This window comes from Berghia stephanieae, chromosome 12 (genome assembly GCF_034508935.2).
Source record: "Berghia stephanieae isolate SIO BIC M18660-M18661 chromosome 12, UCSD_Bste_1.3, whole genome shotgun sequence".
Classification (NCBI taxonomy): domain Eukaryota; kingdom Metazoa; phylum Mollusca; class Gastropoda; order Nudibranchia; family Aeolidiidae; genus Berghia; species Berghia stephanieae.
The window spans coordinates 16,074,483-16,089,191 of NC_088371.1; the positions used below are offsets into that span (position 1 = coordinate 16,074,483).

General features: G+C 37.2%; 2 protein-coding genes across 2 annotated transcripts in view; both read left to right on the forward strand.

Annotated features, from left to right (window-relative positions):
• The window catches only part of LOC144957466 (HCS2 neuropeptides-like), a 26,242-nt gene extending 16,349 nt beyond the window's left edge, over positions 1-9,893 (forward strand). Inside the window, 4 exon segments of the mRNA XM_078888746.1 lie at positions 863-1,464; positions 1,467-1,517; positions 6,266-6,521; positions 8,532-9,893. Coding sequence (XP_078744872.1) covers positions 1,240-1,464; positions 1,467-1,517; positions 6,266-6,521; positions 8,532-8,605 — 606 coding nt within the window. The 5' untranslated portion in view covers positions 863-1,239 and the 3' untranslated portion in view covers positions 8,606-9,893.
• The window catches only part of LOC144957465 (HCS2 neuropeptides-like), a 60,786-nt gene that overhangs the window by 16,792 nt on the left and 29,285 nt on the right, over positions 1-14,709 (forward strand). The window lies entirely within an intron of this gene.

The following is a 14,709-nucleotide window of genomic DNA, read 5'->3' on the forward strand; positions in this document are numbered from 1 at the left end:
TTTATCCCGGTTTCTATATCGTGAAACGGACAATAGAAATGCTTGCTATAATTTGTTCGACTTTCCATGCATGTGAACTCGAGAGTATTCGATGCTTATTTTTGTTGTTCTTTTTTGTTTGGTTTTTAAAATTATTATTATTTATTGTTTTGTTTTGTTTTTTTGTTTTGTTTGTTTTGGTTTTGTATTTGTTTCGTATTTTGTTTTGTTATCTTCTTGTCCTCTTCTGTTTTTTTTTTCTTTTGTTTGTCTTCTTTTGTTGTTTTTGTTGTATTTTTTATCGGGTTTTTTTATCGTTTTTTTTTTTTAATCTGGTGATTGCTTTCTTAAGCTTGACAAATAAAGGTTGTTGACATCAGAGATCGAGTCACGCTTTTGACATGATCACCATTCACATTTATCACTGGCAATCAGTTTCTTCCTCATTTTTTACACATTATCATCTTATTTCAGAAATTAACGTTATTTTCCTTGTCGAAGTTCGTAATAATTAAGAGCTGTAGGAAAACACGGTATCAAGTGTTAGAATTGTTAACCAGTTCACTGCCAAACTCCGGAAAAAAAGAAACACGTATTTAAAAATTTGGCCAGAAAACTCGGCCTTCAAATAGCGATTTGATGTAAATGAACCTCATCCTGGCAAAAAAAAAATGAATCTCAAACCTGAGACCTCCCGAGCGAGATTTTCAATTCAAGTCCCAGGTTTGAGAGCTTTTGCCAAGGTGAGGGTCATTTAAATCAGTCGATATTTAAAGAACGAGTTTTCTGGCCAAATTTTTAAATACGTTTTTTTTTTCAGGTTATGGCAGTTAACTTATTAATTAATACTTTTTGATTGTTTGTTTTAATTTTTTGTCAACAGGTTTCCGACCAACTGTATTGGAAATTACAAACTTCATCATTATCTAACTCAGACAGCAAGACTACCGACGCTCTAAACAACGATATACTTAACTTTATATACAAGATACGTGATAATAATAATAATAATAATAATATACCTGAATATAAACTTTCCAATCATCAAGTAATCAGATTTACCAAATTTACAAAATCAGACCAAAAACTTCAGATTTCTAGTGAAATTAAGAGCAATTCGTAATTCCGAACCAAATATCAGTCAAAAGGAAATTTGTTTTTTAAAAACGCAACCAACCATCTATTGAAATACAAACGTGCTGGTAAACAAAGCAGGAGATAAAAACCAACCGTTTCGTTTATACATAATCCATTTAAAAAATGCATCAAGTAATACAACTTCTCACCCTGTGCGTATTTGCTGGAAGCACATGTGCAGTATTCTATATTCCCGGCTCGGTGGTCAGCTACCCGAAAATGGGCAAACGGACCTACTACACCAATGCCACGGGTAGCAGGTACCCGCTGATCGGTCGCCGATCCTCCTCCATCGGGGCGGAGCAAGGAGGTCAAGGTCAAAGTTCGAATACGGAGGCGGCAGTAGCTGGGCTGTGGTGGAGAACGGAGATGAATACAACAAACGAGGAGTCTTCACACAGGTTGGTCTCCTTGTCTTTACTATCGCCCTTATTTTTTTGGTAATAAACGTGAATACAGTGTTGCTTCTTACCTGAATCTGAATCGGAATGCTGTGCGACTATGTGGTCTAGTGGTATGACACTCGCTTTTGGATTGGAAGGTCCTGTGTTTTAGCCTGAATCTGAATCGGAATGCTGTGCGACTATGTGGTCTAGTGGTATGACACTCGCTTTTGGAGTGGAAGGTCCTGGGTTTTAGCCTGAATCTGAATCAGAATGCTGTGCGACTATGTGGTCTAGTGGTATGACACTCGCTTTTGGATTGGAAGGTCCTGTGTTTTAGCCTCGCTCGGCGCATAGTCGAGTCCTTAGAAAAGGCTCTTTGCTCACATTCTCTCAACCGCACTCAGGTGTAAAATGAGTACCTGGCCGTAAACAGCGTTGTCTCTGTCCGAAAAAAATTGGAATTTAGCCTAGCAGGAGTCATGTCTCGTTCTACATGTTACGTGTTGCTGTTGGTCAGGGACTCTTTGTAAAGCGCTTTGAGCTTTTTTTTAGTGGATATTGCTCTATATAAAAGCTCAAGTTTGTTTTGTTTTTTTAATCTGAATGTTACAAGAAAATCCATTCAATAGATAGTATGCAGATGACGTCACTCAGGCCTTTGTTATGGTTTTTGCCATCCGCGTTTGTGAGTTGTTCTCACTAAACTGTATTAACCAGACTTTAAAAGTTCATGGTTACACAGAGTTTGTGTGTTGGTCCGTTATACTTCCGGATGGCAATGTTGTGAACTCCTTGGCCAAGCGCATTCTATCTATAGGGCACTTAAAGAACCATTCCTCTCGGGCAGTCATCTTAATGTCAACAATGGCAACGATTGGTAAACATAGCAAACTACACAGACTTTACTATCTACGGTATATGTCTAAATAAAATACCCACTGTTCCACTGCTTGATCAAGAGAACTAACTATGTCCGTTATACTTCCGGGTGGCAATGTTGTGAGCTTCTTAGCGAATCGCATACTATCTATAGACAGAATGAAGTAGACCTCACTCAGCTCTTTGTTATTGTTTATAGACCTCCAGTTGGGTGATTAGTTTTCACTTAAATGTATCAATCAGACTATTTTCTGTGAGTGTGTGTGTGTGTGTGTTTGAATGTGTGTTGGTACCTTTCATCTGGCAGGCAGATGTTGTGAGTATTTTACTCAAACGCACAGCATCTATACAAATTATCATATCTTTGTCGTCAGAATGATTTCCTGCACCTATTAATGCTATGCGTTAAGGCAAAACTATGTGTAACCTTTAACGTTTATAGTCTGATTGGTATAATTCAGTGAAAACTAATCACTAACAGGTTGCATAAGAATAAAAAACAAAGTGCTGAACGGTGTCAAAATCGTTCCTTCTCTACAAGATCAAGGCCTTTAACAGCTTATTTAGCATCATTCGGTCTCCTTCTCTCTCTCTCTCTCTCTCTCTCTCTCTCTCTCTCTCTCTCTCTCTCTATTTCTCTCTCTCACACACACACACACACACACACACATACACTCTCACTCTCCCTCTCTCTCCTCTCTCTCTCTCTCTCTCCCTCTCTCTCTCTCTCACACACACACACACACACACACACACACTCACTTCATCTCTCTCCATCTGTCTATCAATAGATAGTTCTTAGATGACGTCACTCAGGTCTTTGTTATTGTTTTTTGCCATCCGCGTTCATGAGTAATGCTCACTGAACTGTATTAACCCGACTATAAACGTTCATGGATATACACAGTTTTGTGTGTTGGTCCGTCATACTTCCGGATGGCAATGTTATGAGCTTCTAAGCCAAGTGCATACTATCTATATATCTATCTGTCTATCTATATGTCTACGTGTTTGTGGGGGGGGGGGGGAGATATATATAGTTCCACTCAATACGTTCTCCTTTTATCGTGATGACTTCGACACTACAAATGAAGGTAAAAAGAATAAGCATTATATAATATGAGGTGCGTTAATGCCTTTGAATTTTATCAACAAAATTCTTGAAGACATTTTATTAATCAATACGATTCAATAGTCTAATGTCACGCCGCCCGGCAACGGCGGCCATTTTGGTTCTAAACAAAGAAAATCATTTATTTTTATTTTTCATGCTGGCTAGAACTTTTCATATGCCTTGTGATCAGAATGTGTAAAAGTCTAAACATGATCAAATTTATGTGTTTTTTTTTCCCTCTGGATACCCTTTATACTCGCCGGAGAAATATTTCATACGGGCGTCCGCCATTGTTCCGATAGTTTAGAGCCAGTGTTACTAAGTTACCATGCGTCATTAGGAAGGAAGTGACGTTACGACTGTTGAAGAGTATTGCTTTCTTTCTATTGAGTGACTGCATTATCTACCAAATTCAGTCCCTTAGCTTGTGGACAAAGAAAATTACAATGGCCTCTCCACGCGGGACTGACGGATATCTCGATGTTTAGGCTTGGTTATAAAGTGATTTGTGAGTTTTATTCACTCGTAGAAATCATCGAGCCCTAAAAAAAGTGTTTACATGTGAGATGTCCTCTTAAATCATTCACTGTGTTGGTTACAACTAAGAGACAGAATCTATGAGACCATGCCATGTGTTTAGCGCACGTCAAGTGTTTAAAGATGTGCACCTTTGTGGTCTTGTGGTATGGCGCTTGCCTTCGGACCTGAAGCTCTCTGTTCGAGTCCCATTGTGAGAGGTAGTAAGTTGGGATCTTGGACAAGACCCTTTACTCAAATCCTCTCGTTGTACTGAGGTGTAAAATGGGTATCTGGCTGGTTACAGCGTTATCTCTGTCAAAAATAAAATTGTAATAACGCCAGTCACAAAATGTATGTGTTACTGTTGGCTTGGATTCCTTGTAGATTGCTTTGATCATAGATATAGGATTTAACGCTTAATAAAAGCTTAAATTTGTTTGTCTATTTGTTCGTTTGCTTTTCAAATCTGCAAAATGCTCTATAGAAATGCTCATAATTTTATCCACGTAATCCCAATCATGGTCAAATGGGTTTGTAGTCAAGAACAACTCTTGGTTGTACGTAGCTACGTGGCTCAGCCGCACGGTGTCTAGTCTTGTTGCAATGTTATGCGTGATCCCGCTCTAAGTGGCGCATAGTTGAGTCCTTGGAAAAGGCTATTTTCCGGTCTAAGTTATAAAATGAGTACCTGGCCGTTAACAACATTGTCTCTGTTGAAAAAAAAAATATTACTATCGCCCATCCGGCGTCATGTATCGTCCTTTTGTGTTGTTGTTGGCTAGGGGATCCTTGTAAAGCGCTCTGAGCACCTTTAGTTGATAATGCCCAATATAAATGTTCCAATTATTGTTTTAACGCTTAACGAGATTTTAAAGCTACTTCGTCATATTATTGATGCTGTGCGTTTATACCAAAAAAAATTACATTTTCCCAGTCGGATATAACGTGTCAAAAAACTGAGCATAACCCACGGAGATTTTTGGTTTAACATTTAACGTTTTAGTCTGATTAATTCAAATTAATTTAGTGAAATGTTGGTTCCAATTTCATAACTTCTTGAGCATCTCTAAGTCATTAAAACTTAATGATTATGCCAGTTGATGCATAATATTAAGGATTTTGAAGTGTTATTTAATCCTCGTGAAGGTAACTTGTTGATTTTTAAAGTTAACGATAGCGACTAGATACAAGTTTCATCTCCTAATAAGTACGTTTTTTAAATTGAGCTTTTATATAGCGCAATAGCCACTAGAAGTGCTCCAAGCGCTTTACAGGGGGTCCCTGGCCAAAAGCAACAGTTAACATTTAGGACGGAACACGACGCCTGTTACGCGATATTACATTTTTTTCGGACAGAGACAACGCTGTTAACGGCCTGGTAGTCATTGTACACCTGAGTACGATGAGAGAATGTGAGTAAAGAGCCTTTTCCAAGGACTCAACTATGCGCCGAGCGAGGCTTGAACCCAGAACCTTCCGATCCGAAAACTAGTATCTTACCACGAGACCACATAGGCTCACAAGAAGGCAGGTCTACTTCTATCAGCCTATATTTTATTTCTGAGTTGCTTTTGTCTTAGAGTGTGATTCTTGGTTTTGCCCTGGCCCTTGCCGGAGTCCTTGGTTAGGAGTAAACAGTTAAATTATTATTGTTAGTTTTAAGAGGTGATATATTTTTTCTTGTAAATCTTCTCTTTGTTATGAGCTGATCGTATTATTTTTATTTTGAACATATCTTGAGTGTATTCTTCTTAGTGGGATTCTGTGCTGGTGTTTGGATGAGACTTTTTGGTGATCACAAACTAAGTAAAATGATCGTATGCTCTTGAAATCTATATCTCTTCCCTATTTGAAACAATTCACCTTTGTCTTATTATTTCTTGGGTGCTTTAATTGTAATTCTATAACTTTTTGACTGCCCCAGTTTCTTCCTTTTTACTGGCGCTGATATGACCTAAACGTGTTGAAATCGCTGGAAAACAAAACCAGCGTGGCTCTTTGCTTCGTACCCGAAAGGTACCAAGTTCGATCATCCGCCGCTGCGCTGTGTGGCCTTGAGCAAGTCACCTCATCCTAGCTCAATTTGTGGTGCTTCACTGCGCCTGACGCCTGAGTTATTCCATCTCTTCCCTTGGAATAGACCCTAGAGACAAATTTCCCCGATGGGATGAATAAAGGGAATTTCTAAAAAATTTATAAATCCTTAAAAACATAAAACATTATTTTAATTTATTTCTTTCCCTAAATACAGGGTCCCCACAGAAGCTATCCAAGAGTCGGAAGATCAGGAAGTTCCAGCGAAAACTCCGACTCAAGTGAGAAAATCAGGAGCGAGATCCTTAAGGGCCTTGCTGAACGGCTAAACCGAAACGTTATGGATGTGCTTGGAAGCAGCGATATCAGTAATTTGTTTGGGGGACAACGAGGATCGCAATCAGGGGAGAGCATCCAATCATTGAAAGGACTTCAACTTCCACAATTCTTGTTCTTGGTCTTTGACGAAGATGGTAAGATTATTATTATTATTATTATTATCATTATTATTATTATTATTATTATTATTATTATTATTATTATTATTATTATTATTATTATTATTACTATTATTATATTACTAGTAGTAGTAGTAGTAGTAGTAGTAGTAGTAGTAGTAGTAGTAGTAGTAGTAGTAGTAGTAGTAGTAGTATCATTATTAGTATTATTGTTATATAATTATCATTATTATCACATTATCAATATCATCATCATTATCATTATTAGCGTTATCATCATAATCTTAATCATCATTATTACTTCATCAACAACGACCCTCCTTCTCATCTCCCTAAATAATTAGGCACAATCTCTTTTTTTACTAATACACATATTATCAACAATAAACAAACAAACAGACATGAGTTTTTATAAAGGGTAATATCTACTAAATGCTTTGAACTGGTTTACAAGGGATATCAATCAATCGCAATGTTGGGGCGCTATAACACCTCTCTCACCCTCTCTCTCTTTTCCATCTCCCTCTCTCTCTCTCTCTCTATATATATATATATATATATATATATATATATATATATATATAAGAGAGAGAGAGAGAGAGAGAGAGAGAGAGAGAGAGAGGGAGATGGAAAGAGAGAGAGGGTGAGAGAGGGTGAGAGAGGGAGAGAGAAAGATGGAGAGAGAGAGATGGAGAAATAGAGAAAGAGGTAAAGAGAGAATGATGGAGAGAGAGAGAGAGAGATGAAGAAAGGGATAGATAGAAAAAAAGAGAAAGAGATAGATAGAGAGAAAGATACAGATAGAGATAGAGAGAGAGAGATAAAGAAAGGGAGAGATAGAGAGAGAAATAAAGAGAGAGAGAGAGATAGTGATACAAATAGATAGAGTGAGAGAGAGAGAGAGAGAGAGAGAGAAGGGAAAGATGGAGAGATAGATGGCGAAAGAGAGAAAGAGAGAAATAAAGAAAGATAGATAGAGAAAGAGAGAGATAGAGAGAGGGGATATAGAAAGAGGGAGATATATAGAGAGAGGAGGATATATATAAATATATATATATATATATATATATATATATATATATATATATATATAGAGAGAGAGAGAGAGAGAGAGAGAGGTAGAGAGAGGGGGATATATATATATATATATATATATATATATATATATATATGAGAGAGAGAGAGAGAGAGAGAGAGAGAGAGAGAGAGAGAGAAACTCTGTTGCAGGCATATACTCTTTATTACACCTGATGCTGTTTAGAACAGTAGAGATCCTTTCCCAAAGACTCAACTTCGCTCCTCTCACACGGATAAACAAACCCTTGACTTCCAATCCAAGCAAATTTAGTCCATATTTTTGCAACTTCCATACTGATTATATACGCAGCATTTGTGGCCATCGGATCGAAAGGTCATAGGCTCGAGTCCCGTTTTGGGCGGCGCATAGTTGAGTTCTTGGAAATGGCTCTTTATTCAGTTTCACTCACCGTACTCATGTGTAAAAAGGGAGTGCCTGGTCAAAAACGCGTTGTCCCTATCGGTTACCATTTGATATTGCCTACCAGGTTTCATGTCTCATCCTACACGTTAAGTCTTGATGTCGACTTTGAGCATATTTAGAGTGTAGTACTCTATACTAATGCTCAAGTGTGTAACTTACCTTTGTACCTCTTTACAGCCAGAATCGATGAAAGCAGTCGAGGCATTGCAGTCGATTAAGTATGAAACGAAAGGCCCCAAACAAAATCGAGTCATCTTTTTATTATTATTATCATCATTACTATTATTATTATTATTATTATTATTATTATTATTATTATTATTATTATTATTATTATTATTACTATCATCATCATCATTATTATTATTATTATTATTATTATATTATTGTTATTATTATTATTATTATTATTATTATTATTATTATTGTTTTTATTATTATTATTATTATTATTATTATTATTATTATTATTATTATTATTATTATTATTATTATTATTATTATTATTATTATTCTCTTTTCAGGCGACAGCCAGTTGAGTAAAGCTGAATTCACCTCTGGGTTGGCAAAAGTCTTAGAGCAAAACCTTCTCTGTTGATGTTATGGTGGTGGCCGTGGCTAAGATCTCGTTTAACTATGATAATTACATTAATATTATTTATACAAAAAGATGGATAACGCTATCATGTTTAAACCCATAATACTTATCATTAAGTTATCAATTATTATAATATATTATGAGATTATACAAGAATAAATTGTTGTTAACACGGCACTATGCTTAGAGATAATATGAGATGTTTACAACATATTTTCTACGAAAGATACTTTTCGCTGAATGCTTGTTAATCTTTTTAGAGCTGTGCTATCTCAGATTGAATAATACTATGTAACATTTCTTTTCTTTTTTGATTTATATATAGTCAAAGAATATTGCCGTTTTTGACTGGTGGACAAGGCGTGGTTTTTATATATCAAGTCATCGATGATTTCAAAACTGCCTAAGATTTGATGGCGTAGACTGCAAGTGAATATTTAGATTTACCATAGGACGCAAGAATATTAATAAACATTGCTCGTTGACGACAAAGGTATAATATTATATAAGTTGCATGTGAACAAAATGTCTACCTTGGAGATTTTGAACCTTGAAATGCTTGTTTTAGATATTGTTGTTATTACTATAAATATCATAAAGTAAGACCGTGTTCACTGGGAACGAGGCTTTAGAAAAAGCATTCATAGACCATATTATCAGGTAATATGATGCCGTATGCGACTATTTTTAGATATGCTAGGATGGAATTCCAATTGATATTTAAGTTTTAAGGTTTGATTGATAACAGTTTTTATCAATTTGTTGTTATTATTCATTAAAGTTTACAGTACCTTTGCTATAAATCGCTACCTTCATCCCCATTCGCATCATCATCATCACCAAAATTATCATTCTTATCATCACCATTACCATTATCATCCTCATCGTCACCATTAACTCTGTCACCGACGCAAATATCATCATTATTGTTTTCATCATCAATCTATCATTTTTGCCATCACTCGACATTATAAGATATTTTATTCTTGATTTGACTTTAATTTTTTAATATAATTTTTACTACTAGATAATCTTTCTTTTCGAATTCCTCGCATCAGAATATCAACATACATATTTTACGTATTTTTTATTAATTTGTAACAACTAGAGTAATTACAGTTATAAAAAGATTAAAGTGCCCAGATTCAAAGACTAATTTTCATATATTATTTTAGATTAAAGCAGAACACAAATTTATTGTTATCAATAAAATATAAGAAGACGTAATTGTCTAAATATTATGAAGCCCAGAGAAATGTCTAATAATAAAAGTCTGCCCAATCTGAAATGGTCTTTCTGTTTTGTTTTGTTGGGATTTTTTGTGTGTGTGTGTGTGGGGGGGGGGGGCGGGCATAATTTCTGTTTTAGTCGTCGCAGTAAGGCGGCTTGCGCACCTTGTTTGATCTGGAGGGTTATGATATTATTACATGAAGTGCATACGTCCTCCTGACCTGTCAGGTTCACCGTGCTGGGCAAGGCCGAATGTTAGAACCAGACCCCCGCATACCCCCGTATTTGCAGATCTGATAACCCAAATTGTCATGGGCTCATTTTTGTAATGGGAATATGTACTCTCAAACCAACGCAAAATATTGTTTTTAAGGACATTGATTAATCAAGCCCAGACTTGTGTTCGGTTATCAGACCTTCAAATATGTGCATATCGCTCGGCCCAGACCAATTTGGGCGCAAAGATCAGAGGAGACCCAACAGTCACGGAAGCAGCTGATCTAGAAGAAGGACACTTCAGCCACAGACCATGGGTGGTTAGGACCCAACAGTCACGGAAGCAGCTGATCTAGAAGAAGGACACTTCAGCCACAGACCATGGGTGGTTAGGACTCAACAGGCTCGATGGCAGCTTATAATTTAGGAGTGACCTTCCAAAATTAATCGTGGCCTCCAGTTTGGGGGTTGAAGTTTGGGGCCGACAACCCATTCCGTCAATATAACAATTATCGTTACAGAACTCATAGCCACCGGTGGCAGCTTATAATCTAGGAGTGAACCTCCAAAATCAATCTTGGCCTCCACGACTTTGTTTGTCACCTCCTCGTCATCCCTGTTGATACGTCCAGAGTTTAGTTCCGCTATGATAGTGCGTCTATGTGGTCTTGTGGTATGACACTGCTTTCGGATCGGAAGATCCTGGGTTCAAGCCTCGCTCGGTGCATAGTTGAGTCCTTGGAAAAGTCTCTTTACTCGCATTATCTCACCGTGCTCAGGTGTAAAATGTTACAGTCTTGTCTCTATCCGAAAAAAAAATTGTAATATCGCCTAACAGGCGTCATGTCCCGTCCTACATGTTAAATGTTGCTGTTGGCCATTGACCCCTTGTTAAATCGCTTTGAGCACGTATAGTGGATATTGCGCTATATAAAAAAATCTCAAAAAAGCTCAAAAGCTCAATGGTTGATACGTCCCGAGTTTAGTTCCCGCTATGAGCTTTCTAACATTCTCTAACCGTAACCAAGTATATAATGAGTACTTCGCGGGTAAGGGCGTTGTCTCTCCCATGAATAAAAAAAAAACATGTAATTGTTCCTCATAAGCGCCAGGACTCTTCTACATGAACATATCAAATTGATAAATTAAGGAGCAGGCACTGGTGTAAGACGAAATTGTCAAAAGTGTGTATGAAACAGTGCCATCGCTCGACAAAACAAGAAAGATATATCCAAAAAAAAAAGAAAATCCCCCAAAATCAGTCTTCTTCGATAGGTTATGTCAACTTATGATTCAATATGTAACCTATTTATTGTTTATTGATTGCACGAAGGACTGTTCACACAATTCCAAGGAGTTTTGAACCGCAAGAGAGGAAGATGTCACGAATTACGGTTTAAATCTTGCTGTTGCATTTGGACCCTTTGTAAGAGCTTTGAGCACGTGTAGTGGATATTTCGCTACATAGATGCTCAAGTCTTTATCATATAATTCAATAGAAGGAAAGAGAGAGTTAACGCATTATCTATAAATATAATGAAGTTGATGTCACTCGAGTCTTTGTTATTGTATTTTGCCATCCGCGTTTACGAGTAATTCTCACTGAACTGTATTATCCAGACTATAAAAGTTCATGGTTACACAGATTTGTGTGTGTTGGTCCGTTATACTTCCGGATTTTAATACGCGCTTCTCCTATTACTGTTGGAGTAGGTGGGAGGTGTCCTGATAGCTCCATTGGTAGAGCACTGGCCTCACAAGCAAAGGGACCAAGTTTAATTCCAAGTGCAGTCGAATTTGTTTTTTCTGACCCCTCCCTCCCCCACCCCCCCCCCCCCCCAACTCCTATCCACCCAGCAGTGATTGGGTAGTTGGCTCTGTAAAATCTGGCGGAAAGTACTTTGCGATAACTCTAGCGTCCAATCCCAAGGATAACAATCAATGAATATCGTCGATTCCACGGGATAAACTCCGGCTCCATGGGCCTAATGGCTCTGAAGGACTATCATAATAATTTGATAAGGAATAACATCCTTGAGGTTATTGCAGGGGCAAGCTATAAGTAAAAGTATTCTTGAACTCTCGTGTTTGACCTTTTGAACTCGTCTCCATATCGAAACAAGGTTTCCTCTGGCATTTTACTCTGTATAGATAGTATGCGCTTGGCTAAAAAGCTCATAACATTGCCACTCGGAAGTATAACGGACCAACACACAAAACTGTGTGTATCCATGAACGTTTATAGTCGGATTAATACAGTTCGGTGAGCATTACTCATAAACGCGGATGGCAAAAAACAATAACAAAGACCTGAGTGACGTCATCTTCCTACTATCTATACAATGACAAAAATGTCTATTATTAGGCGTTGATTGATCTGAAAAGTGGCACAAGGACACGTTCATAAGACAGATGATATCAACGTTACGAAATTATGATCCTTTGATGAAGGTTAAAAGTAAGCAAAGAAATGTGAATGCATTTTGATTAAATCTGACATATTATGCCATCAACCAGAATATCGCTTTCAACTCGGTTGCCAATTTCACGTTTTTCACACCAAATTTCAAAAATTATAATTGAGATATTAGGCAGGAAGCAGCCACCTGGTGTAAGATATAGATCTGAAAAACTGTGTATCGAACAAATAGTGACAGACAAAACAAGAAAAAGAAATACATGAAAAAAGAGCAGGAAGTCAAAGAAGACATATTTGCGATGGGTTTGTTTTTTGTTTTTTTTTTTTTTGTTTGTTTGTTTTTTGTTTTGTGTTGTTTTTGTTTTTGTTTTTGTTTTTGTTTGTTTGTTTTGTTTTTTGTTTTGTGTTGTTTTTGTTTTTGTTTTTTTTTTTGTTTGTTTGTTTGTTTTTTGTTTTGTGTTGTTTTGTTTTTGTTTTTGTTTTTTTTTGGGGGGGGGGTATTTTGTTTAAAAAAATTTTGGGGGGGTTCTTTTTTTTGTTGTTGCTTTTTTGGCGGTTTTTTGTTTTGTTTTTCTTTTTGTATTTTTCTTTCTTGCTTTGTCTGGTACTGTTTCATACACACTTTTTCACATCTTTTTCTTCAAAAAGTTAGTTCGTATTCATTCACTCCGTTAGCCGTGTATAAATGCGATTTGACATTTTGGCAGTTTTCTCAAACTAGTGGCAATTTGTCATTTAGTTACAGATTTATAAGAATACAATATTTTAAAGAACATACATAACATAATATATTGACATAATACACACACGCACATACACACTAGTAACATCGTAGTTATCGTCACCATCATCGTCATCAACATCATCATCATCTCTCCCCGTACTCAGGTGTAAAATGAGTAGCTGGCCGTTAACAGCATTGTCTCCGTATGAAAAAATGTAACATCGCCTGACAGGCGTCATGTCTCGTCCTACATGTTAAGTGTTGCTGTTCAATAGGCACCTCCTTAAAGCGCTATATTAATCTCAAGTTTCTGTAGTTTGATACAATAGATTTTGGGGCGGTTGCCTTGTCCTTAATGTGTAGTAAAATAAAGTGAGTAAAAATGACTCTTATAAAAAATGCTAAAACGGCCAGGTACTCATTTTACACCTGAGTACGGTGAGAGAATGTGAGTAAAGAGCATTCTCCAAGGACTCAACTATGCGCCGAGCGAGGCTCGAACCCAGGACCTTCCGATCCGAAAGTGAGTGTCATAGCACTAGACCACATAGCCGCCATAGTTAAAAGAACACTGGTTGGTCATTGGTAGATCTTCTCATCTCTAAAGTATAAACAAAAGACTATATTATCCTTTCAAGAGATGTGCTTTATGACGCTCGACTTGAACATAAAAACGATAAGAACAATCGTTAGGCGAATTCATATCACCACGATAAAGAGAAGATTCCATAAACATTCAAAATCGAGAAAACACACTATGTGTATATATATGTATTATATATATGTATATATATAAAGAATTCAGAAGTGCAACGCCGCAAATTGAGCTAGGACGAGGTGACTTGCTCAAGACCACACAGCGCAGCGGCGGGTGATCGAACTCGGTACCTTTCGGATACGAGGCAAAGACCGCACCGCTGAGCCACGCTGCCCCACATATAATGGAATGGGAGGGGGGAAATAGAGTAAATAAAAAAATAAAAAATGAAAGAGGAATTAAATGAAAGATACGGTAGAAACTGTGATGGAGGAAGATAAAGAGAAAGAGAGGGAGGGGGAGATAGAGGGAGAGAAAGAGGAGAGATGGGGGAGAAGAGAGTTAGAGAGAATAGAATGAGAATTTGGATAGAGAGAGAAAGAGAGAGATGGAGTGATAAAGAGAGAGAAGAAACAAAAGAGAGAAGGGGAGAAAGATAGAGAGAGGGGGGGGGGGACAAGAAGAGAGAGGGGGAGAGAAAGAAAGAGAAAGAGAGAGGGGGGAAGGAAGAGGGAGGGGAGAGAAAGCGAGAGACAGGGAGAGAAAGAGAGAGAGGGAGAGAGAGAGAGAAAGCAAAGAAATAGAGAGAGAAAGAGAAAAAGATAGAGAGACAGAGAACGGAATTGAATATGAGAGGGAAATAATAATATAGTAAATAAGAAAAAGAAAGAGGAAATTTTAAAATGTGATTATAAGAGAGACAGACGAAAGATGTGGGAAAAAAAACCGATGGAGATGGGAGGAGGAAGAGAGATATA